Source organism: Amphiura filiformis, chromosome 3 (genome assembly GCF_039555335.1).
Source record: "Amphiura filiformis chromosome 3, Afil_fr2py, whole genome shotgun sequence".
NCBI lineage: Eukaryota > Metazoa > Echinodermata > Ophiuroidea > Amphilepidida > Amphiuridae > Amphiura > Amphiura filiformis.
The window spans coordinates 10523755-10550304 of NC_092630.1; the positions used below are offsets into that span (position 1 = coordinate 10523755).

A 26550-nucleotide genomic window follows, 5' to 3' on the forward strand; every position below is an offset into this window, starting at 1 on the left:
TTCCATCCAACATAATTCCGTCCAATATGCATACTTTTTCTAACTAATGTATGATTTAAAAATACTTTCTTATTATTAATATTTTTTGAGTGAAGTCACTCAATTTTATAAATAAATATATATGTATAAAAATGAGACTCGTTATTTTTTTTGTATCATTGATTTGTATTGGTACTATTAGGGAATGACCCAAAAGATAGATGACATCCTCTAAAAGGAAACTACAGTAATTTCATTATGGGACAGGGGAGGATTACATTTGTGAATAAACACTAGTGTGAAGAAGGAAATTTCACAAATTTCCGACAGGGAGAGATGGTTGGCCGATAAACTAGTTTCATTTAAAGGATGTCATTGATCTTTTGTAGAACATATCACTTCTTTGTTTTTCTTAAGGTCCGTTCATACTCGTACTACACCGCAATTGCTTTGCAATGCGTTGTGTTGCCATACTGCACTGCGGTATTGCAGTACATTCATAATACATTGTAACTGGGAAATGCGATTTTAATTTTTCAAAAGTAATTGATATATCGGCAACACATCGCAACGCAAGTGCAGCGTAGTATGAACAAACCTTTATTTTTCTTATTGCTTTTCATTTTCTTATTTTGTTCTCATTCATTCATTCTTTTTTTATTTATTCTTTTTTCGTTTGATCATTCTTTTCTTTCTTTGATTCTTTTTTTTTCTTTTGGTCTTTCTTTTCATGTAATTTTTTGTTCATTCCTTTCTTTTGTTCTTTATTTTATTTCTTTTTATTATTTTATTTTCTCTTGGTCTTTCTTTTTCTTTTGATCTTTTTTCTTTTGTTCTTTCCACTCCTTTTCTTCCCTTTTTCCACTCTTATGTAATAATTATAAATATGCAGTTGGTGCCATGCCAAAAAAATTGAAATGGCTAAGTTGACATAACATAATTTGCTGCCATTATCTCAGCAGCTGTGATAGCTTGTGATGCTGAAGAGCTCTGAAGTGTGTCAGTGGCATTCAGGGTAGCAAAATAGCAAACTGGACAGGAGAGAGATTGTGTGATGGCGCCTCTTTAAATCCTAATATACACTGGCTATTCTGGATTCAGTCAGTGAAATACCCCATCACATCACCATGATCACCATAGCATGTCCAGACCAGGCTCACAGAGTGCACTTTGCTACTCACACATGCATGGTGCATTTGGCCTCATGGAGAGTTGCAAAAAGGTGAAATAATGCAAAACACCAATACATGTAATTTCACCATTGTGCATCACCCTGGAGTTTCAGTCAATTCTCTTTGGTTCAGTACAGTGAGAAAGCTTGAAAAGAATAGGAGACCTGCAGAATGCAGGGGAGTGATGTTTTCAAGTTCATGTACACCACAGGCCAGGGAACCAGGACAAGTGTCATGCACTTTGCAAGGCTGGCACCCGGGGCTGGCACCAATGAAGGCCCCACCCTCAAGTTCCCAATTTGACAGTTCAATTTGAAAAGACAAGGTGCCCTTTCTTTATGAAAATGATCTGAAAGGACCACTTTGTGGTGATGGGCTGGGGGTGAAGTCAATTAGGCCTAGTTGAGGTGCTCTCTCCCGCAGCTCCTCCCCCTCCCCCCCCCGAAAAAAGACATGGCCCGCCACTGTAATGTAATGGGTATAGGTACCCCCCCCCCAGCCCCTCATTCCATGTGGATATCATGTGAGGGCCCCGGGTGAGGTCATGTTGATGAAAATGAAGATGTGAAAATGCCTTGAGCAGGGTCATGTAGGCCTACAGTACATGTATGTATACACTTTATTACCTAGCTGGGGGGTTTTCAACCCCCCGAGCTAGGTACTGTTTTGCTATCGGATCTTTCTGCTTCTTCTTCTTTCTGGCAATTACTTCAAATTGCTTCTCCTCCTACATGTTACACCCTACAATTACGTAACTTGCACATATGTATCCGCTATAAATATCCAGTGTCCATATGGTGCAAACAGAATTGGGGTCAAAGGTCATTAAGAGGGCATTACCGGTACATAACCAAATACCTTCAAAATGCTTCTTCTGCCACATATTACATAGCACAATGACGTCACTTACACATGTGCATCGGCTTTACCCAGTGCCCATACCTTGCACACAGAATTGGGGTCAAAGGTCATTAAGGGGGTAAAATCTTATAATTGCATTATCTGGACATCTGTAAGGGGTATGGGGCTCAAACTCGGTGACAACAAATCTCATGACCTGAGGAACATTTTGCAGGGGTCAGGTCAAAGGTCATGCAGAGGTCAAATTTTTGAAATGCATTTCCTGGACATCTGTAAGGGGTACTGGGCTCAAACTTGGTGAAAACAAACTTAATGATCTGGGGAACATTTTGGAAAACTTTGCTGGGGTCAGGTCAAAGGTTATCGGGGTCAAATTTAATTTTCTGGATATCTGTAAGGGGTATGGGGCTCAAACTCAGTGACAAAAAATCTAATGACCAGGGGAACATTTTGCAGGGGTCAGATCAAAGGTCATGCAGAGGTCAAATCTTAGAAATGTATTTTCTGGATATTTGTAAGGGGTACGGGGCTCAAACTCGGTGACAACAAACTTGATACCAGGTGAATATTTTTGGAGCATTTTGCAGGGGTCAGATACCTCCACAACACCAACACGCCCCAGCTAGGTTTGTGGTCTATGACCACCATTTGCCACTAGTAGGCCTATGTTTTTCTGATGCAATAGTAGGCCTATTCACATCAGCAGTGATATCCCAGCAGTATAATTTCCCTAGTATTTTGAGCTTTTTGCCTCCATTCGTGTTTTCCTACACGTCATTCTGAACATGTCACTGATTTCAATTTTATCCAGGGTTAATAATGATGTAATAATATTTTTGACTTCAGAGCGTGTTTGGGTTTGAGAGAGAGAACTTCGATTCTGCAGCGTGATCATTTGTAATCATCACAAGTCTGAAAATCTTTAAAAGTTCAGTCAGGTTGTCTGGGATTATGAATATTCAATCAGGGTCATACTAATAAATATTAAACAGCCGGGTTTGCTGATCGCTGATTGGATACCAGCGCGTATTTCTCGACGTGGCAGTCAGTGAGGAAAGGTAAAACGCCGCTGCCGTATCCATACACCCACTTGCTGAGATAGCAAAAATATACAATTTCGATAAATCATAACATTCTGTTATTTTATTTCACGAACTACTATCAACTCATTCTTGTGGATCAATATATTTTTGAGGAAGTACTAAGACCAACCCAATTATCGGCATAAATTCAAAGAACGGAAGGTGTTAATTGGTACTACGGCGGAAGCGCATTGTGGTCACCTTTGCTTTCATCGGTTTTGGGGTCACGAGAAAATGACCTCAAATGCATGTGCATGTTTTCAATCTGTTCGTGATTTGAACACCGACAGGGAAGGAAGTACCAGCGTAAACAGACAGTGTTTGCAGGGTTGAAACCCGACAGATTTCCCCCGATTTCGACCGGACCGGCTATTGACTGCGGCAAAAAGGCTCGCCATGGAGGGTCTCCTAACTGAAGAAAGACCCTTTGATTGTGGAGAATCGGATATGAGCTATATATTTGACTCGGACGCGTTTCATGATGCTACGGTAAGTTTGTGCGTAATTGATTGGGGGAATCCTCCCCCAGAAGCACTGCGAGAATTTTGGGTGCACTGTTTACAGGTACACGCCTCTTTGGACCCGGGCTTTGGACTTTAACTTTACCGTGATTCATACCTCCAATTCAAAACACGTACTACTGGTTTTCATCACTGAAAAGTGACATTATTAGTCATACTTATGAGAATGACCTGCTAGTGCTAGAAAGTATGAAATAAACTGGAACGTCTAATTAGCTTGAGTTTAACTTAACTTGTGTGATGCAACCTTCAAGTTCAATGTTTGTTTACATTTGAAGTTTCAACTTGGTTCTTTTTATTCCTCACGAATGAACTTTCACTGACATGGCAGATCTCATTTCATGTATTATTATGTGTACTAGTAATATGTAGTGTACTGACATAAAGTTTGTTTTATATTGTAGTACTATTTTAATTGTACATTTTTTATGACTCCTCAAAAATATGTTGCGTCATTTACCCATGATTTGTTTATCTTGCACTTTTTTTTTTCATCAGACAAGCTTGAGATACAGTACATAGAGGCATATCCATTATTGATATGGATTTATTTTATTCGTGAATAACAATTATAGCGCATTGGAGACAAGTAAGATATATGTATATTATAGGGCAAGGACTACAACTACTGCTCTGGAAATTTTACTTCAGGACTGACAACAGTTGTGGAGTTACAGTCAAAATGAGGGAAAACCAATATTTGATCAATAAATCAATAACTACTTGCCTTGAGTTGCTGAATTTTCAGTGCAGTAATTGCAGTCTTTGCCCTATAATAAACATATGTCACCAATGCGATATAATTTTCGAGAAAAATGCAAAAATAGGCACAAAATTGGCCAGGGGTGTAGTACCGCCTTTTAAAATAATAATTAGAAAAAGATCGACATTAATATATTTACAGCAAGAATGGTACCATCTGAGTTCTGACTGACCAATATTCAAAGTTTTTTGCTGTTGATGACGAAACACACAAACAAGTGATGTTATTTCACATTCATAAAACATGATAAACAACTTCGGGAAAATATGTAATGACGGGGAAAAACACTTGTTAAATTTCCATACATGTGACCCACGCTGATAACAAAGTATATCCATCAAACCCTGATTACATAGGTAAGAGAACATGGGTTCTTTCAACTTAAAACAATAAACAATAGATTGACAGCTGATCTTTGTAATCGGTATGTTTGAAAAAATATGCACTTTGATCATTCCTTATCTTTTCCATTCATATGACCTCCCTTGCCCTTGCCAAATTGTGTCCAACTTCCAATGATCATGATGATTGATGATGATGAAAGAAATTGTCTCTTTCAAAATTGATCAAAAATTTTCTCCAGATACACGTCTAAAAAGAACTACACTTCCATGAAAGTTTGGTTGAACTACGAGTCTAGTCTGTGACCTTTTTGAATGATAATCCTTTCTTTTTCTCTCTCTGTTTATTGCTGTGCATATTTTTGCTTAAAAATTAGGTATCATACCATGAAATTTATTGATATAAAACTTCCTGAGATTTGCTCTTTGACCTGAAAATTTATTTGGTCATTGAAATTGAATGTAAAGAACCTAAGGGATTTCAAAACTTAGTAAGAATAATGTTTTTTCATATGCATTGTAAATATGCAAATATAGACACATAATCTCAGCAATATTATAAGCTTAGTTGCATAATTCCTTTTCAATGCACACCCCTATTGACTGGGAAATGTGTAAAGAGTGCAACCCAATGTCTAAAATCATTTCTGCAAATTAACTTTGGCTGATGGGAGTACCCAACTTGTATAATCAATTCATGCACTTTTCAAGCCGACTTGCAGACAAGCTATGCAAGCACCAAGTTTAAAAAAATCAGGTTTGAAGTTTGTATAGTTTTGGGGAAACACCCCACGCCCACTTTTTTCGCTATTGTTCAATACAACCTTGAATACACCACATGGTTTGGTTTCCCATTGATGTCGGGCTATTGATTTGAATCGGTCAGGTGTGAAGGGGTTGCACTGTTTCCTAGGCATGATTGGTGTGAATTAAAGATTGTCTATATTTAAGCAGAGCAAATAAATTATGGTTTCATGGTTTGATTCATGCCATATGATTGACCCATAATATACATGTTGCTGTATTAAGGCGACTGGGTGACCCACCCTTTTCAGGAATGTTTTCCTCTACATGTACATTGTACCTCCGCGTATTTTAACATCAATTTGCAACCTTGTTTACAAATTCTGCTGTACCTCTGTCAGTTGAAGAAGAAAAATATGTTATACTTATATTTTGAGGTTTTGTTTTTAATTATTATTTTTATCTTTAAAAAAGGAAGGCTACCCATCCTACCCATGATCATGATGATTCCAGAGACTTTACACTGGAGATCTCGCCTACATGCTCAGTTCCTGCATAGATATCTAATCGGACCCATAAATCTGCAAAATTTGAATGTACTAAGAGAGGAAGATGTTCAATGTAATTGACATTGCTTTTTGTACAAAATAAATCCCATCTCTTAAATCCAGGACCAAGTCTCACTCAAGCCAGAATCAATGACAAGATCAATGCCTGGTTTCTGCATCAGATGTTTTATAGAGGCACTTTTGGACCAATAATACTAGATGGATGATTATCCCAGATTTGAGATTTGTGGGTTCTCTATTTCCTGAAGTGGCTTTTTTCTGAATGGATTAAGAGATTTTAATGTCTTGGAAATTCAGATATTGTTATAAATGTGATTTCAGACAAGGATTATGTAGAGGGATTATTGAATCACTGAAGCCAAGTCATAAATTGCTACTTAAATTCTGAAGATGCCTTTTGTCGTTGTTCAAGTAATTGCACTGTGCACATTTAAGTAAAAATCATTTCATTGAACCAAGTTTTTAAAAAATCCAATTTTATGACTTGATTTCACTCATTGAATTAAGAGCATGATTTGATTGAAAGTCATTAAATGTCAAGGGAAGAGATATAGGGAAAGTGTGATTGAAGAAATTCACTGGGTTGTGAAGAAACAGGTATTTGAATTTCTAATTGGAATGCATACCCGAGGTTTCTATTGTTGTAAATGGGCACTGCAGTGTTAGCATTGGCATTGTGTGGCTATTGAGGGAAGGGATTTGCATTGATGGTTGTTTTGGCTTGCTTGAGTAGTAGTAGGAAATGTTTGGTTGGCTGGGTGGGCAAACCAATGGGCGTGGCTGTTGCCTGTTGCTAAGGCTTCTAGGGTCCACTCCAGGGTGTGTCTGTGGTACTTGGGACAGGGCTAGAAAGTGCATGCATACATAGGCCTACATACACATTGGTACATTAGACATGCAAATGACATGTACACATACTTTGACCAAACTTTGCACTATACTGTTGACAATGTTTCTGTAACTTTGCATTTTGCCCTCTTGACACAGGCCTTCATCTTTGGTCTTATGCCCCCCCCATTCTAAGCTATCATTTCTCTGTAGATCAGCGCTGACGTTTTTTGCAAACATGTTTAATTTTATGTTATGTTTCAATTTTGGACGACACAGTTAATTTTTTGATTTTTGACGAGTCGACTATCTTTTAGAGCAAAGGTTGCCTATTTTCAACAGTCGACTATCTTTTAGAGCAAAGGTTGCCTATTTTCAACAGTCTAAAATTGAGTTGGAAGTGCAATTTTAACTGCTTTTTTGATGTGATTGCCCTTGGTGATCAGCTGTGTTCACTTCCGAATACAGAATGTCCAATATTGCCGACCACAATTTCTACGAGAATTTCTATACCAATAGATTTGGACTCAGGCCTCGAATGTCAAGCCATGATTGGTGAGCAAATTTGAAGTAGCTCTGGACCCAGTGCCATGACCAGTACCCGCTGGAAGTACATGTAGTGCTCGGCCGCGAAGTCGTTGGGCGCGCTTTGCGCGCCCCCTCAGCCACTTGGCGGCCCCGTAGTCCGAGGAACTGAGCCAGTTCTAATTTGAAGCTATGTAGACTTAAAGGAAACTGATGGGCTCAAACCATAGACTCTCCACAAGGCATGTGGTACCCCATACCTGGGATATAAACATGATAAAACAAGATCTGATTATTTTTAGCCTGATTACATCAAAAGTCTGGGTCACAGAATGTTCCAGAGAGGGTCTATTATGCTCATTTTGGAGCAGTGTGTATGTATAGAAAACCTACCAGAACCAGAAACCAAGCAGTCTGGCTGGTTGATTTCAACTCAGCAGGCAAGGTCAAATTATGACACCTGTATATTATGGGTGCTGTGTGTTGGGAGTGCAATGCAAGGTCAATTTTTATGTAGAAACTGAAAGGCAGTCCTTCAAGTTTATGAAGTTGACAATGTTATTTTGATACATGAATGAACATAATATTATGATTTATGAAAGGACATATGAAAGGACATTAATATTATTTTCATGGTCAGTTTATACATAGACCCTGGAAATATTAGCATGATTAGGGCCTATCAAAAATTTCGACTTGTTTATTTTTCCTGTCGCAATCACATGACAATTTCCAGTGAATTGAGGCAATTGACTTTTATAAATATTACCTTACTATAAGAAAAATGGGAAACACTAACTGTAAAGAAAAGGTTGTTTAACAATTTTTTAGGGAAAATGAACAAAGTGAAATTTGCACTGTTTTGATATTTTTATCGGTGTTATGCAAAATAAGTCAACTGTAATGAGTATATGTGACTTGATACCCCTAGGTGTCAGCCCACATAAATTCTATGGGAATGCTGAAATAGATAACCTGTCTGACATTGCATAGAAAACACAAAATGTCCACCCACATGTATAGTATACAAATGTACATATACTTCCATTCATTTTTTCCAGCCACTCTTTTTTCCCCTAACAGCTGTTGAATCCATATTTTAGTGTATTTGCATTTTAACCTTCATTATTGAATCAAAAAATCTATGTTTTTCCTGAAATTATTTCTAATTTGGGTTAGAGAGTCTGTCATCTGATGGATTTGTAGTGCTTTCAACTTCCACACAATTCAAATAGCCTGTGTTTACATATTGGCAAATGCACAGGATTCTTGGATCAATCCACAATCGCAATGTGCGTAGTGAGCAGCATGTGGTGTGACTGAACCATTTACTACGTCCCAACATGGTTTAATAGGAAACAATTTCATCCGGATTGGGCTGTTCTCTTTGAAATCCATACCCCCCTATTGGAAGGCATTACCTTAATGTCCCACAGAGGGGGTTTGAGTCACCCATTCAAGTAACCCCATCTGAAATACACACTACATGTGTGGGAGATTAAGGTCATATCTTCCATAAAGGGTGTAAGGATTTCAACAGGAATAGCCCATTGCGGGAGAAGTCCCTGCTTGCGTCAGCTGGCTGTTGTTATACGTAGATTACATTGTGGTGTTTTTATGCAAATAGGGTGGGAAACATATGGACGGATTCCCCTAATGTCTGCTAATTTGACAATTACAATCACTAAATTTTAAGCTGGTAGCGTTTTAAAGCTTTAGTAGAGTATTAATTAATATCTCGGGAGGTATCACAATTTTCTCGTCACATTTCATGAACTGCCAATAATTGAAATTTAGACCAACATATGTTACACTAGATGTAAATATTTGAAATAACATTAAATTAACAAAGATTCTGAGGAAGAGTAAGTACTTATAACATTCAACTTTGACACTTAAATATAAAGGAACAGGAATTTGAAGGCATCAAAATTGCTTTGTTTTTGGACGAATTATGCTTGACAATAGATTTTCATATCCCATTTAGTGCTAAAACAATGTTCTGTGATCCGACTAAAATCCGACTTTCACAACCTGATAGTTTTACCCAATTTGAAACAATTAAAATTCAGAAAACACAGTTGAAGGTAAACAAACAAATTGTCTGCCCATTTATTGCCATCCTGAAGTAGTCGGTGGTGGCAATTTTACATCTTGTATTCAATTCTGTTCACTTCAGACTTGATTGAAAAGTAATATTATGATTATTTAATTGTTCAGTTTCAAATAGTTGGATAGAAGATTAATTTTGAAAACAAAACTTTAAATGATCAGTGTCAAGTTCAACCTGTCTCATTAATCATTACAAAAATTTATATTTATTTATAGGTTTAAAGATAGAGGCATATCTCTATAGATCCAGAATGAACTTGAATTTACGCACATTTTGTGTTATCACATATTGAGAGATAAGTTCTCATATTTTGTCCATGCTGTATTAAGCGTGTGTTTTACTATAATTATAATGCCGATGCCCTTCCGATCCACTATTTTACTAGCGTCGTTGCTCATTCAAAATATTACTTGCATAGTTAAGTTGACTGACACAGACAAAGATCCACCCGCACCTAGTGATAGACTGATCATTGATATAGCCAGAGCAAAGTTCAATCAAAGATAATTAGGGTCATCCTATTTCTATTGCATTTCTAAAGTTTGTCATTCTTTTTTGGTTGAAGTCATGTGTAAAATCCATTGTAGTAGTGGGTTGCTTGGTAGTTTGTGATTGATAAGACAACTTGTCATTGTTCAATGCCATTCACCTGATGGGTGATGCACCTTGTTGCTGATGATAGACTAGATACTGGAGATAATGTAACCTAGTATAATAATTAGTATGGTACATACCAGGTTACCTGGACAAATAACATGGTTGTCTGATCAGTATGATATATATTCGCCCATTGTACTAGGGTTCCGCCATATCGGAGGAGAACCTCGATCTGTCAGCATACATGGATGGATGGGAATTGAATAGGCCTATAACATTGTGTAAAGTTGCGTAATTTTTCATGCCTTTTTGCTAATTCAAAGCTCTCCTTAGCATACATGTATAATGGCAGAGCTGCATGCACTGCAGTAGGCGAATAGGGGCGTAGATGCGAGGCATATAAACTTTTAATAGAATCCAACCCATTTTTGCCCAATTTAGAATTTGATTTGGAAAATTGGGTTTCAGTTTTAATCTTAGACAAACGGAATGTGGAGGCCCTAGGGCCAGGTTATCGTACAAAATTTGGAACTTTTATGCTTCTGAAAGTAAAACACAAGTATGGGTATGGTCAAGTATGGGTATGGGTACAGACACTCCAGTGAAGTTATTTTTCTGCAAAAATATTTAGAACCATGATGGTGTGACTGACGTTGAATAATTTGTTCATTTTACCATGTATCATGGCCATAGGTTTTGTCCCTAAACCCAAGTTCAAATGTTACACAACTGTTTCTGCTGACTGGGACTGTTTATTTCCAGTGGAATGTGTGCAATGGAATGGACCAGCAGATGGTTTCAAGTTCAGAGTTAGACATTACCATGGTAACCAGTGAGCTGAGGGGGTTAAAAAGTTTGCCCTTGTTCAGCTCAGTGGATTATGGAGACCTGGTTTTAAAGCTGGAATTGTAAAACAAGATGCAAGGATCCTACATCTTGTTTCATAATTCAGGCTTTAAAACTGTATTTTCAAGGCATTGACCTGTCTTGTGTCTTCATACATGATGATAGGCATAGTTTGGTGTATTATTTTGGGTGTATCCATCGTGTAAGAGAGCAAACAAATCCTAACCCTAACCTTTACCCTAACCCCAACTCTAATCCTATTAGTATTTCATGCTCTCTTACACTAGTATAAGGATTGCATGTTCAAATCAATCAATCTTCGATAGTTCTGTACATCTAATATTGATGTCCAATTTCAAAATAAAACTTCAGCCAAAGTGTCCTTGCAGACAGATCAAAGATCCGAGCAAGAAAAAGGAGAGCAGTGAATATTTATAAATGTTAAGTCATCAAATGTAGAATGTTAATACTTTTTACAGTCCCAGACAGGATATTTTCACGTTTATAACATCCCCTTCAGAGATCATGTCTAGTCACTCACAGTCTATGGTCTAGTCGACCTGCATCATTCAATCACGATTGAAAGGAAGAATTGTGAAGTTTCAAAATTCATTTTCAAGAAAGAAACCAGATCAGAGGGGGGTTTCCAGTCTAGCCTGTTTGTAAACATTACAGCCCATGAACTACGCCTGTGGGTACACTCAAACTAAAAATACATGCTAGCATCATTTCCTGGGTTTCACTTCACTTAGTAATATGGAAACAAAGAAAGAGTGTAACATGTTGTAGCCTAATTTAGGGGCTTTATAGCAGCAAGGGTCTGTGGTAGCAGCCTGTACGAAAGGGAAGTCCCGAACACGTACGGGAGACTGAATAATATTTCATTAAATAGTGACCAGTAGACTTGCTTTCAGCAAAATGTCAGTTCACTTCATGATTTTAATTAGACGCTTGATCCAGACAGATAAATATTAAGATTGTTACTTGACCATCTTTTTGTTACCAATTCAAATTTATTCCAAGGGTTTTTGCCATTGATTTTTCTTAGCACAGAAGAATACAAAGCCCTTGCTGAGCTGAAAATAATCTTGTGAATAATGTTTTGTCTGTCACAAATTTAAAAAAAAATTGAAGTGTAGTAGATTGGGAAGAGCTTGCAAACTTGTAATTCATACTTTAGGGCAACAGTTGGGACTCCTGGCTCTGACAACCTGTTTCTTCTTTTAATTCATCTATTATAATGTGGTTGCAACTACAGTGCGGTAATTAAACCCTTCATCTAAACCAGATATCTGCATTACAATTGGCAAAATTAAATAAACAGTAGCCCAGCTGGGAGTTTATTTAACCATGAAAATCAACATCAATCCATGGATCCAGCTCTGCCCTGGATTCATGGTAGCTGCTGTAGCACAGTGGTCCTCCTGACATTGGCATTGTGTTAATTAGCACAAAAACATAACACTTTCACACTCCCTGTGATGGTATCAAAGCATGATCAACATGATCAAACGCCTTCTAATTATTGGAGACCTCCAAGTGAACCAGAAAGTTGAGAGGCGACACCGTGGGAGGACATGTGGGTTTCATCTGTTGTTATGTGAAAAATTATGCATAAAATTAGGATAAATTGGTTCAGGTTGGGCCGAATAAAAAAATACAAGTTGATTGTCCCCACCCGCTTCCTAGCGATTCATGATCTATCAACATGTAAAAAATCTTAAAACCAATTGACAATGCAGAAAATAGCTCGCATGTGACAGTCAGTTTTTCACAACTTGGTAAACCATCTTTGCTTATTTACATAACTTCACACTTATTTAGATACTTTCCCCACTTTTAAGAATATTGACTTCTGACTGAACTGTAGGCCTATAGAATTTTCCTTTTTGTAACCATTCCTTTTATGAATCTGCTTGTTTAACCTTGGGGCTATTTTATTCAAATCAGGGAAGCCCTGGCATTTTCAGTCAGCAGACAATGAATTCTACTACACATACCTGTGCACAAAAGTAGATTAGAGGGTCAAAAGTTGACATGTTATGGATAGGTGATTCTAGTGTTTAGATTTGTGTTGTGATGGATTGAACTGTAAAGTTATGCATTCAGATCTTCCCACTTTCATTCATCATTTTATCCTGGGTGTATCTAGGGGAGGGTGAACTGGCTATTGTATTGATTCGGTCAGATTTCTCAGTGGGATGATAAGTTCCAGTCTGGTGGATAACAGATAATCTGTTAATAATATCCTACTTGACTCCTAGAACTTTTGTGATGATTTAAAAATTCCCAGGGATTTAAAATTAAAGGACAAGAGGTTAGAGTACATGTACCTCCAGTAAAGGATTTTCATTGATCAAGGATGATATTTTAGATTTATCACATGCAATTAGAAGATAGTAGGCCTATACTAGGATTTAGTCAAATTTGAAGTTCCTGGAATTCATGAATATTAAAAAGTTGTCTCATGTTTGGCATTATTTATCATTTACAAGGCTTTGATTCGGCCGAAAGATATCTCCACAAATTATCTTTTAAGTCGTTACTACAGATATAGGGCCTACCGAATGTTGACTATTAAAACAAGCTATATTTCTATGCATGCCCTGAAGTGTTCAGGATATGATAACAATTTGTCATTTGCGAGAATTCAGTCACCAAAGATATTTGTGAAGTGCATATATATCTGGTATTATGTAACACACTTTACTTGCCAGGTCAGCGCATGATAATCTGGATTTTTGGGGTTTCCCATTCGTTCATCTAGAAATGATTTGATTGGTGAACCATAAATCTGCATTCTAAAATCCTTGTAGTTCTGGTCACTTCAGTTCCATGATGCTTGGGCCAAGATAGGGGTAAATGCTTGGGCGAAAGAAAAATTGGGTACAGTGAATAGTAGTGTAAACCAATAATCATACTGGGTACATAATTAATATTTTGGTTTGTAATATGACCTGTTGTAGCAGCTTGTCATGCATTTTCAGCTATAAAATTATGTTAATCATGGGCAAGTCATTGGGTAATGTTTCCTTCCTCTTTTCATGCTGGTGCTTTAATGATTTAAAGAAGGGTCACAGTAATTAGGCCTACTCAAGAAAATATTTGGGAGGGGGGTTGCAACAGGAAAACTTGTTTATTGGCAGGATATATGAAGAAATGCTAAAGATAATTAACTGTAGTGTGAGCATGCATAAAATATTCACTCCAGTGATTGATATTATTAATTTGCTTAAATTACAGAATTAAGGTCAAATTACAACTTGTGGCTCAATGCACTGATATGGTAATAATAGTAATACTTTTAAAAAGAATAGTTATACTTTTAAAAAGACCACTCAATTGGAACTAATGATGCCATTGATATTTCTAACAAATTATATTATTTGTACATATCTTTACAAAATGTGTGGGAATTTGCACTTTCAATGCTTTACTTGTAAAATATATTTATAACTGGATATTGATCAATCAAGGCTGTCATGATTGGCTGGCAGTTTGAACTTTTTACCTCATAGTTGTGATAATCATTATTGCATTTTCCCTTCAAAATTGTATAATAATGGTCGAGATTTGTACATACACTAGGATCCACAACATGCTCATCTATCAGGGGCACAGTTCTTTAAGCTCAATACATTTGTACATTCATTGAATGACCTTTGAATATTTGGGTACTAAAACTCATTCTCTGCAACTTGAGGTCAAATTTTGTAGTATGATTGTTTAATTAAGGTTATTGAACTCAACCATTGGGATGAGGCCATTGTGGTCCATAGTGATATGCATGTACCTGGATGTGACATAGGGATGATTCCCCACGAGGCAAAATCTTCATCAATGCGCACACCTGGGATGCCATCATTTTGATGGGTGATGAGGGCAATGGTTGCAAGTGTCATCCAAATCCCAATGCAGCGTGTTTTATTTTTCGTTTGGTGCACATTTAATATGCCACAATAAAACAACAAGCTGGAACTTTTTTGAAATAAGTTTTTAATCATCTCTGTACAGCAGGAAGGGATGAAATAACATTTCCGTGAATAAGCTCAAGATAAAACCATTAATTTACAGAAGTATAAAAGACAGAGGAAATTGCTAAGCATGTGCTTGTGTCTAACTGTCTATGGTGACAAATCGATAAACAATCGCCTTATGGTCATTAGGCAGGAAGTATTAGAAGATGTGTAGGTAACGATAACGGAGGTGTTAAACTAATTGTTTTTACTTGAACTTGTCCATTGTCATGTTGCTCCTTTGTGGGCTTATCTTGAATTTGTGGGATATGCCTAGAATGTTCTTTACAGATCTTCTAAGCTGATGCAAATTAAGATAGACAAATCTGCATAATTTATCTTCCATTTTGCTAAACATGTAGGCCTACATTGTTATTGCCAATCTGCTTTCCCCAATTCTTCAAACTAGAATGGTAGCATTTGACAGTTGGGCATTGTTTATGTTTATTTATTCTATTCCCTGGCTGCCAGACCTTTTTACAGTTCAATACAAACATTGATCATGTGAACATTCCAATTCTCAGTATATATCAATTATCATGATGATCATACAATGCTGTACACACCTACCGACCTGTCGCTGACGTACTGGTAATCAATACTTTCCAATAAGTGATGGGGACATCCAGGTACCACTAGGAAGCACACAAATATACACACTGGTACTTAATTCATCTTATTGCATTGTTTAAATATAAGGAAAAAGAGGGAGGGGCCATTGTTTTTTTTGTGGCCAATTTAATTATATTATAGGCCTATTCATTAAGTTGTTCATCCATGATCATAGTGATGGATGTGAGGGCCTGTGATTGTTTGGGGTCGGGGTGGGTGTCACTATATTAATTGTCTTCACAACAACCAACAACAGTAAAGCCAATAAAATAGATAGGCGGTATTCCGCAAACAGGGGATCAAAAGTCATGCAAAAATTATCACAAATGTGTTTCTACTAGTGGCCATTTTGATGCCAATAATTATAACAGTGTCTTGTTATCCTTCCGCATTAATTAGCTGAACAGGTAAAGGTGCTTGATTGAGAACCCAGGTTGCATGATGTTTGTGGATAGTTCTTATTAATATTATGCAGTGAATGTTTGAATAAATTAACATATTTTGCAGACGACACTCGGTCTGTACATTTGTAATTGTATTAATTTTGTTTACCAATTTCTAACTTCAGAATCATGATAAATTCAGTACGGGGTACACAAACAATCCAGTTTTCAAAATTTCATTTTTAAAATGATTTTTTAAACTAGAAATGTTTGGTGTGTACTACACTTCAGAACAAAAATGTTCATGGTTCATTTGAGTTATTGTCTTGGTGTCATTGTTCCAGTTAACTAATGAAATTATTGCGGTTAGCCTTAGTGGTGATCTGCTTTGTTTATATTGGCTCAATAAGGAAGGGAAAGCCTGTTTAATGGGCGGGAAGGGGATTGTGGTAAACAACGGAAAGTGTCAAATATATTTCATTGGAAGAAGATAGGAAGTAACTCATTGATAGTAACAAGATCAATTTTGTTGTTATGTTGTCAAATGCATGTAATAAATATAGTTTAGTGGTTATTGTTTGGGAAGCCGCTAGGCGTAATTGTTATTTATTATTTTTAGAAAAATTTAATTTGTTTTTCGTTAATTTTTATCGAGTGATATTTATGCTATTTATAGTTAGCCATACAGTGTAACTAAAATGATTATTTTGATGATCTGTTCTCAAGATTGTTGTTTTCCCTGCCCCCATCAAGGAGAAGAATTAAACTTCTCAAAATAAATCTCATGGCATTTACTGACGTAAACTGTGAATCTGGAATATTGGTTCTTAACCTGTCCTACATGTGTAATCACTAGCCATGGGCAATGTCATGGTTTCTTAGAAGTTTTTCATGAAAAAATCTTGGAAGTCCAAGTTGAACTGCTGTGTAGCCGGTGAAAAGCTGTTCAAACATGTGTACAAACCTCTTTCACTGGCATTTAATATTAAAGCGAAAGTCCGTAGAGGTTCGTCTGCCTTCTTGTTATTATAAGTAGTACCAAAGGAGTGGGAGTGACGCAATTGGCGACATTTTAGCCCATATCTATGTAGATGGGGGATATGGTAGATAATAAGATATTATGTAGGTGTTACAACAACATGTCTTGAGGTAAAATTCTATGTGGAAAAGGCTTGGTTAAGTCTGTGTATTGTCTAAATTATTTTGGTATTTTATATATCATAAACTTTGCCACTTGCAAGTCAATTCATCCATTGCACGGTTCCGCCATATGCGAGGAGAGCCTCGATCTGGCAGCATGCATGAATGGGAATTGAACCAGTCATATAACATTGCGTCAAGTTACGTAATACTTCCTTTCATGTCTATTGCCAGTTTGAGGCTCTCCTCGCATAGGCGAATACAAAACATTAAAATTTCAAATTATTTTGATCTTGTATCCTAAAAAGGTCAAAAGGCAGGGTCTTGCTTGCCTATGTACATACATGAAGCTAAGGGCCTATTGGAGAAATTCATTGATAGAGAAGTCTGTCACCAAGAAATCCTGGAAATCCCATTGATGATGACAACAACTTCAGTAGAAATCTGAACTGATTATTCCAGACAGGGGAAAAGGTCAGATGGATCAGAACAAAGTCATAACACCATGAGTGTTGCTAACTCGAGTTCAAAAATAATGCTGAAATAAGCATGGGGATGGGGGCATGGGGCACTTAAATATAAATATCTGTGCTATGTGAAATGGCTGGAAATGTTAACAGTTCTACAGTCTGTGGCTTTAGGCACTATCTTGTCTGAAATAATGCCCTGGTCTTGGATGGTTCGTTTATGTTGCCTGTCATACAACCACAACTCCATCTTGAAGTTGTTGTGAAAGGAAGGAAAAACATAGGAAGTTGTAAATGAGTTGACTGAAAATTGCCAGCCATGGAGGCTAAGCTGCCAGTGAGTAAGGTGTCCTAGCAACAAGAATTAACCAATTAGAAATTAACCTAGAACTTGGTCTACCAATGCAAAGTTCTGTCTCCTCACATGCAGTGAAAGTGAATGTGAACTTTGCACTTCAAAGCTTAGTCAGTGAGTTCAATGTTTTACTGCAAAAATAGTTCTTGGTAATTCTGAGACCATGGTGTTTGTCTGAACAAAAATACTTGGTGCATATAAAATTGTGTTTTTGCCAACTCATGAAAACATCTGATCAGTGCCAAGAGTGAATTGAAGAAGCATAAAAAGTTGTGCACCCTTGTAAATTACTGTAAAAGTAGAAATTTTCGCGAGGTTTTTATTTTCGCAAATTTCGCGAGTGGACATAAAATCGCGAAAATTAAAACTTGCGAAAATAACCTTTTGCATTAGGTTTCTATTGTATCAATATCAAAAATTGCAAAATTTAATTCTCGCACAATTGACAAAATCTTCAAAATCACGAAAATATCTTCTCGCGAAAATATTGACTTTTACATTACAGTAATCAACTCTGTTGTGTATTAGAAACTTGATACAAATATTTCCTTTCAGTCATATTAATAAAGGCACAGTCATATTCACTTGATGAATGAAAACATGACTTCAAATTTACATGTGATTTTCATGATCTATGCTATATCATACCAGTGCATTTCAAAGATTTTGATTAATTTTGATTGAAAGTGGCAATGAACATGATAAACAGGTTTGCCATCTGTTGAACTGAGTTCACAGAAATATTCAAATCTGGGCAGTGTTTGATGGTTTTATGTATGTTGTGACCTCCTGTGCAGTTCAAATTTCAGTTAGTAATTTTATGTATTGAATATCATTTGCAATTTGAATATTTTGACCAGTGAGGTGAAACTGTGGGAAGTTGAAAGATTAGTGCAGATGAAATAGTGTGATTAGAACTAGCTCAAACCATGATGCAATTCCTATATTATTCCTTTGTGATAAACCTATTATTTTTCTGGTGGATTTGCTGGTTGGCATGCATTTCTATATGCATTAATGAAGCGCACCTTCACACATGAAGGACTGTAAAGCGCCTTCACAAATGCTTTTAGGGAATCGTTTATTTTGTGTGAAAACCCCACAATAAATAATGTTTGGACTTGAAGTGTATGTCATCAATTATACTATGTTGAAAATATAAACATAGCAACCCATACCACTGCTTTGGTACCACCAGCAGTACTGTGGTTGAACTTGAGGTTCAGATCATATGGCTTGGTGAACTTTTGCCATTGAACCTTGTGATTGTACTCCCAATAAAATGCAATGATCATCTGATCAGAGGCTGGCATTTGGAGTCTTCTGTACACCACTCTTTCATGAGGATTTTATTTTCATGCTTTTCATGTCTAATTTCAAAACTGCAAAGTTATAAAAGCCGGTGAGAATAATTTGGATGTAGGCCTAGGCTTATATGCGTATAATAGGCTTTAATGTGTAGGTACTTGGAATTACGAATACAGGAAACAGTAAAATAAAAATCATGAAAAATAAAAACCACCAAAAAATCCCTCTCACTTGGTCTCCATGCTGCTGATTTCATTAAGGTGATGCTAGCCATTTCATTCCTTTTATGAAAGTGTTTGCATATTATAAACATTGAGGCTGGCATTGAGGATTAAGGTTTATATTGTAGTTTAATATAGATCTTGGTTTGTCACAAAAGTGTTCAGAATCATGTAGGCGGTAGGCCCATAAATAGGTACAGCCTACAGGTAGGCGGTAGGCCTACTTCAAACTTAATGAAAGGCCTACTGAATTCATCAAATGTTGTTAGGCATATTATTTTTTCTTTGTTTTTGAGATATTAACACTAAATATTTAGGCCCTCTATTTATGAATTTCAGTTTATTTCACCTTTAAATAATTATTACAAAGTAAAGCAAAATCATATGGTAGGAGACCAAACAGCAGAGCAAGAGAAAATGGACAAATGGAATCAGTACCACCTGAAATCAAACATTTTAAAGATACAAACACAGCTGTTTTGAAAGTGCCCAGTCAGTGTCTATTCTCAGCTTTTCAATTCCCAACAGGCTTTGATGGAGCTTTTTCCCTTGGAAATATTTCTCCCTTGCCCTGATGAAATTTTGCTCCAGATTGCATCAGGTTTTGACCTCTGATTTCAGACAGTCAAATTCTAATAGCACATGACATGGTAGTGTGCATAAAACCAAATTATTTAATATTCTAGTTCAGTAAGTAAAATTGGAGGGATTTTTGGTGTACCAACGTTCAACCCGTGCTGGCACTCTATCCCAAACTATGATTTGTGTAGATGCCAGAATAGCAATTTATGCAACCACTTGTTATTGCGTTTTCCACTTCATAAACGCTTTCTCCAAAAATAGTTACATACATTAATGGAAAGAGCTTTTTGCTCCACCATTTAAAGGATCTAAAGAGATAGCATCCATACCAGTTAAAAAAGATTTTAATGGTATTTTTGGTCCATTCAACTCTTCACGAGTAGCTAGCTCAGTGACGTCACTTCTCTCCGTCATTCACCCACATGATATTTTTATTGATGTCAGTTTATCTGACAAATATTGTAAAAGAGGAACTTGTGCATATTATAAAAACTGTCATGCAAGTGCAACATATGTTGCACAGTATTGAAACAATGTCAAATTATTGATCCGGGTTTCGCAAATCACTAAATCACTAGAGTGTATTGTTTTCTGCAGATTTGTAATTAGCAAGAGCTGTTTGTTGCAGAACGACATAAATTGTACTTTAGTAATTCTCACGATTTCACCATTAGTTCAACAGTTGATATTGATTTTGGGAGATCTGACCGTGCTGGCTGTAGTAGGGAAAAATTGAAATTGGCTAGTAAGTAGTATTAGAAACAGGATGTCATAATAATTTTAAAACATGTGGGACATAAATAACTACATGTACTTGATTGCTATGTTTGCAGGATGTGTTTGACATTACAAGCTCAAACAGTTCCATTCATTTCAAAAGTGGTGGTATCATATGTTATCTTTATCTTTATCTAATACAGAATGTCACATGAGTTACCGAGTTAAGATAATATTGTGTAAAACTGTGCCAGAAATTTTAAGGTATTGTGTACATAAATCTGATTTTAAAGTTTAATTGTCAATTTTAACATAAAAACATTCAAGAACTGCCATAAAATGTGGATTAATAATTTCACAGATTGCTCCCAATAATTCATGTAATTTTGTATGTGTGTATTTTAGGCCTATATTCTTTCATTCTAAAATTGAACTTCAAATTCCAAAATTCCTCCCTGGATTCCACTTTTTTCGGGTATGGACTATGAAATGTGCACGCACCCATGAATTAACCAATTCAAAAGGCTTTACTCAAACTGAACATCACACTCTGAGAAAAAGCATTGTTCCCCATGGATGTACCAATGAAATTTGCTGATCTTCTTGGGAAATTTAAAACAGTTCCAGTCCTGGGTGTGGCAGTTGTTTGGGCTTTTAACTTTAGAAAGTACCATGAATGCCTTTAGGAACCTATTTTTAGGTCTAGAGATATTATCTACAGAAATAATCCAAAAATAAGAAATTTGGTGTACCTCATTGCAGGGGAAAAGTTAGTCAAGTGAAATGTAATAAAACTAGATTTGTATTGAATCACTTGATTCATTTCCTGTTGTTTTAAAAGCTTAGTAGTAAATGCCAATATTTTTTGAATAATTCCCTGCAATATCTGGTAAACCTGCTCAATAAACGGAAAACAAGGAAAATTTTGAAATAATGAATTGGTTATCTCAAGTTAACACTGGGCAATTCAGGATTCCTGGAAATGTATTCATGAAGTCACTAGAGGATACTATACTGAGAAGAATGTCATCAGTGACTTGAGATTATCATATTGATAATATTCCTGGTGAAGCTATTGCATAATAATAATATTGAGTATGATTTGATGCGATGGCCCTTTCTCATGAAATGTTATTGACCCTTCTAATCATTGCTACCACCAAATATTCAAAGTTTGAAACTACAAGTACCAGAGAATCTGTGTTATACTCCATTTCTTAAAGTATTGAAATCTGGTTTATGAAAATGGAATCCCATCAGGACTCAAACCTGTTTCTGTACAGAATGTGCATAAATTAATAGAGAAAAAATAACGGACTGTTTCATATATTTTGTGAGAAAACTGCATATTTTACAGCCAGTCTCCATCTTTATCAGTGATATAATTAGACATGATACCAGCATTAAAACCAAAATAAAATTTTAATTTCCGAAATAATTTTTAACAGAAGTAAAAATTAATTGCCCAGTTCTCATTATTCTCTGTCCGAAATTTCGTTGCCAGCTGTTGTCTGTCGTGTTCGCCAAAAAAAGATACATGTAAAGGACATCATCTCTATCACAGACTATGCTTATCCACATCCAGTAAATCATAGAAGGACAATATTTTTCACAGCACGCAAATTTCACGACTTGGGGGGGAAAGTATCAGTTTAAGGCATAAATTTACACATAATGGATATTATTTAGTAAATGTTTAGAGGAAAATAAATTATAGTTATTTAAAATTCCAAGTGTGATGATTTTTTAAATCCTTGTCATGTTCAAAATTAGTGAAATTGTCATGCATTCAAATCTACCTTGCATTGAATTTTCGTTATTGAGTGAGCAGTTCATTGACTGCGTGGAATTGTCACTTCCTCTGTCGTGGTAAGCGTGTTCAGACAGTCGATGGAATTCTTGAGGATCGGCATACGGTAGAATTGCGATTCCCAAGTCAATCCCTGACTGTGTGTCCACACGACTCCATTGAAGACTGGAATCCTTGAGTTTTGCGATGCCTGATGACATCAACTCTGGGGATACTAGTATATTTGGAGACAAACTTTGGGATTGGAATTCTCAAGACGGTTCACACGAAAGATTTCCCTGAATTTTTGCTTGAGAACCAAGTTGCCTAAAGCTAAAAGCTCTCTGTTGATGTGCCTAGTATGAGATGCTGATTGCACAAGGTATAGCAATTAAAAAAGAAGAGACACTTTCTAAAAATACCACTTCCCCGATGCACAAAGGATTCCTTTTTAATGTGATGAGACGCTAAAATGAATGCATTTAAACACTTGAAATTTCCTCCAAGTGTTAAACAAAATCAATGTGAGTGAATAAGCTTAGAAACAACAAAATTATCTGTCGTAATTTAGAGAATAGCAGAAAGTAGTTGGTGCATTTTGAGTAAGCGTATTCGGCAGAAATTTTGTCTGAATGTATATAGATTTCACACAACTTTAATTATTTTTTCTCTTTTCTTTACCCCCTACAGCCATTTCCAGATCAGTTTGACCCTGGGATGTCGTCCTCTTCAGAATGGTTCAGTAATCTGTTTGAAGATCCGTTGTTGTCCGACCGTCTCCCTCCTGGCGCCCTCTCACCTACTCCTCACATCCAATCAGAACACAGCTACTCGATGAACGAACCATGCTCACCCCTCATGAAGAACATCAAGCTTGAAGGTAAGGCTGGTTCAATCTGTGGTTTTTTGTGTGTTTTTTTTGGGGTTTTTTTAAAGATTTTTTGCACAAATTAAAGACTTTGGAATGCTTTAAGAAAACTTTTTGTGGTATGTTAGGATGGTGTTACTGTTTATCTCTCGAAATTTCACAATTGGGAAAAAAGGGTCTCATTTTGCTTGAGCTGTTTGAAAACATCGGCAAAAAGCCTGCCATAAAATTCATGAAAATCCTCCAGATGAGGACAAAAAAATTATGTGGCCTAAACTGTTAATGTAGTACCTGTTGCGTCCACATAGCATACTAAGCGTCTACGCAATGCAAGGCGCATGCATGTTTTCTTCTGTACTGTGCATGTGTGTATCGGGTATCCACTAGCGTTCCAAGTGATCAAGCTTGGCCAAGAATTACCTTAATTTACCTGTTGTATGTAAACCATTGTGATGAGGGGATAATTAATTTAAGCTTGTCATTTTTGTTTCAGGTTTTGAAGAAGACAGCCTAGACTACCCTTACTTGGACAGCAACGAAACCAACCAACAAAATGATGGGGTTAAACCGGAAACAACAGAAACTGTGTGCAACGGCCCAAAACTAACCGATACTACTACCGCCTTCCCGATAGCACTAAGAATAGCATCATCAAAGAGTACAGAAACAACGACAATACCCAGAACGACCACCACGACTACATTTCTGATGAGGAAAGAGATACCACTGAAGATCAAATTGGAACCGATTACCATGGACACGGAACAGACAACTTTTGACAAATTAAACAGCGGTATGAATGAAATGTTCTTAGTCATCCATTGTTAGTTGTTAAACAGGTGAAGCCAAGTTGCACAAACTCACCAGCGGTATTGAGTGAATGATCTTAGTCATCCAGTAGTTGTAAACGGGGAAGTCTGGTGGTGCTAGACGCAACGTAGCAAAGTTGCACTAACTCAACAGCAGTATGAGGAGTGACTTAAGTCATCCAGTAAACTGGTGGTTCCAGAAAAGTTGCAAAAAGGAAGTTTGAGCACACTTGAAGATGCCCAAAAAAATAAAGGTTTTGTGCATGTTGTTTTCCGACTAACAGATACGACTACTGCCTTCCCTATAGCGCTCGGAATAGCACAATCAAAGAGTACGGAAACCAAGACAATACTCGGAATGACCACCACCAAAATACCAGACTCCTCAAGTGGAGGTCACTTTAAATCATCCCAGAGTCACATGGTTTAGGAATAGAGAATATTCATAAAACCATGGACTTGGGATGATTTGAAGTGACCTCCACTTGAGATGAGTCTGGTATTTATTTATTCCTAGCAGATGTAAAAAGATGCATGCAGTAACCGACAAGTGCGTCCTTTTGATATGGATGTACCCATATACATGGGCCAATCTCATATTGCTGTATAAAACCAATAAAAACAATGTGGAAGTTCAGTAAATAAGCAAAATTAAACCTTTCTGTCTTTTCTCGTGGGTTGATGCTAAGTCTCCCAAGTTGCCTGAAACTTGATTGATTGATTGATTGGCTTGAATTTTGTTTTGCAGGATACGACAGAATACAGCTTCCTCCCACACCTCCCAGCAGTACAACGAGCGACAGCGAAGGCGGGCTTAGTCCGCACAGGATATCGGAACCATCCAGCCCGCAACCACTACCCTTATCACCCGTCAAGAGACACGAATTACCGACAACGAGAATGATTTCACAACCGATATTCACAAATACACAGGTAAATTTGGATACGATGTAAATCCAGCCACAGAAATAAGAGAAGAGTGTCAAATTATGCGTCAAATCTTACTATAAATATGCAATCAGTGCACCATGTCATGAAGCGCTTCAAATTGCACCTATGATCTGCGAGTGTTGCACACAAAGGGTTAATTATTTTCTAATACACTCCAGTCAAAACCAAAAAAATACCCCCAGTTATTACCCCTTGCCTGAATAAAGATATTGGCAAATACTGTTTCTGCTCTAAATATCTGTGAATCCACCTGAAAAATTTGAAGAACAGAACCAGTGCTTAGTATTTGTGCATAATCTGATACACAATCATTAAATCTACAGTAGGCCAGTGTAGTAAATTCATCATTTTTATTGACAAATAATATTTTTAGTGCGACTGCCACCTTTGCAACAACCAGTATTTATATGGTAATAAAATTATTCAGGTTGATTTCAGAGTTGATACATGTACCTAATATCTATACGGAGCTACGTTAATTTGGTGAATCAGCTATTGCGTAAGAAGACCATATCATATTAAAAATATTGTGGTAACTTAAGGGAATACTACACCCCTGGCCAATTGTCACCAATTTTTGAGAAAAATGCAAAAATAGGCACAAAATTGGGGAGGGTGTAGTACCCCCTTAAAAAGCATAGCATGATGATAGTTAACCATATTTTTCAAAAAGAATATTAGAAATATATAATTCAAGCCATATCTGAAGTTATAGTTTTATATACCTGCATCTTTGCAAGCATTTAAGAGAAATTGATTAATTAAAATTGTTGATTGTTTTGGTTACACACCAATTCCTGCCTCGTTAGAAACCAAACATAACAATTAAACCATTTCATATGCAACTGGTAGTGAGGGTATTTAATCAGGCATGAGTGCCATGCACGTGTATTCCTGCGCACAAAAATGAGAGGTGGTTGTCTTATTTAAAAAAATATCATTACCTTCTTAACAAGGTGACAAGACAAGAATGTTGTTGTTACCAGTGACCCTGTGAATGTGAAAGGCATTTCTTATATGTCTGTGTGGTAAGCTTATTATCTATGGCCCAGCAGGCATTACTGTTTCAAGGTAAATTAGAAGCTGGTAATGAGGATGGCAAGGTAACCATATGTGACAACAAGTAAACATATTTGTATCTTGTTTATATGTAGCCAAGGTGAAAGTGAATTAGAGATTTTCCAGTTTACCTTGATCCCTTTATATTGCATTTCAAAAATCCAGTGGATAGGTCTGGGAAATTTTGAACTAAAATGCTGTTGAAATGATCAGATACAATGTTGTCAATGCCATTAGTCAATGCTGGCAAGTGTCTATTGTGTGTGTCTAAATACTTTTTTTATCTTTCAATATTTATTGATTTTTATTCAGAAACAAGACGGAATTAAGAC

The 26550-nt window shown here is 36.6% G+C and overlaps 1 protein-coding gene across 1 annotated transcript in view; it reads left to right on the forward strand.

The window, feature by feature from the left end:
- The first annotated feature begins 3179 nt into the window (after positions 1 to 3179).
- Positions 3180 to 26550, forward strand: part of LOC140148010 (cyclic AMP-responsive element-binding protein 3-like protein 2) — a 44281-nt gene continuing 20910 nt past the window's right edge. The window contains 4 exon segments of the mRNA XM_072169835.1: positions 3180 to 3583; positions 23222 to 23411; positions 23893 to 24192; positions 24957 to 25141. Of these exon segments, the coding sequence (XP_072025936.1) occupies positions 3491 to 3583; positions 23222 to 23411; positions 23893 to 24192; positions 24957 to 25141 (768 nt within the window). The 5' untranslated portion in view covers positions 3180 to 3490.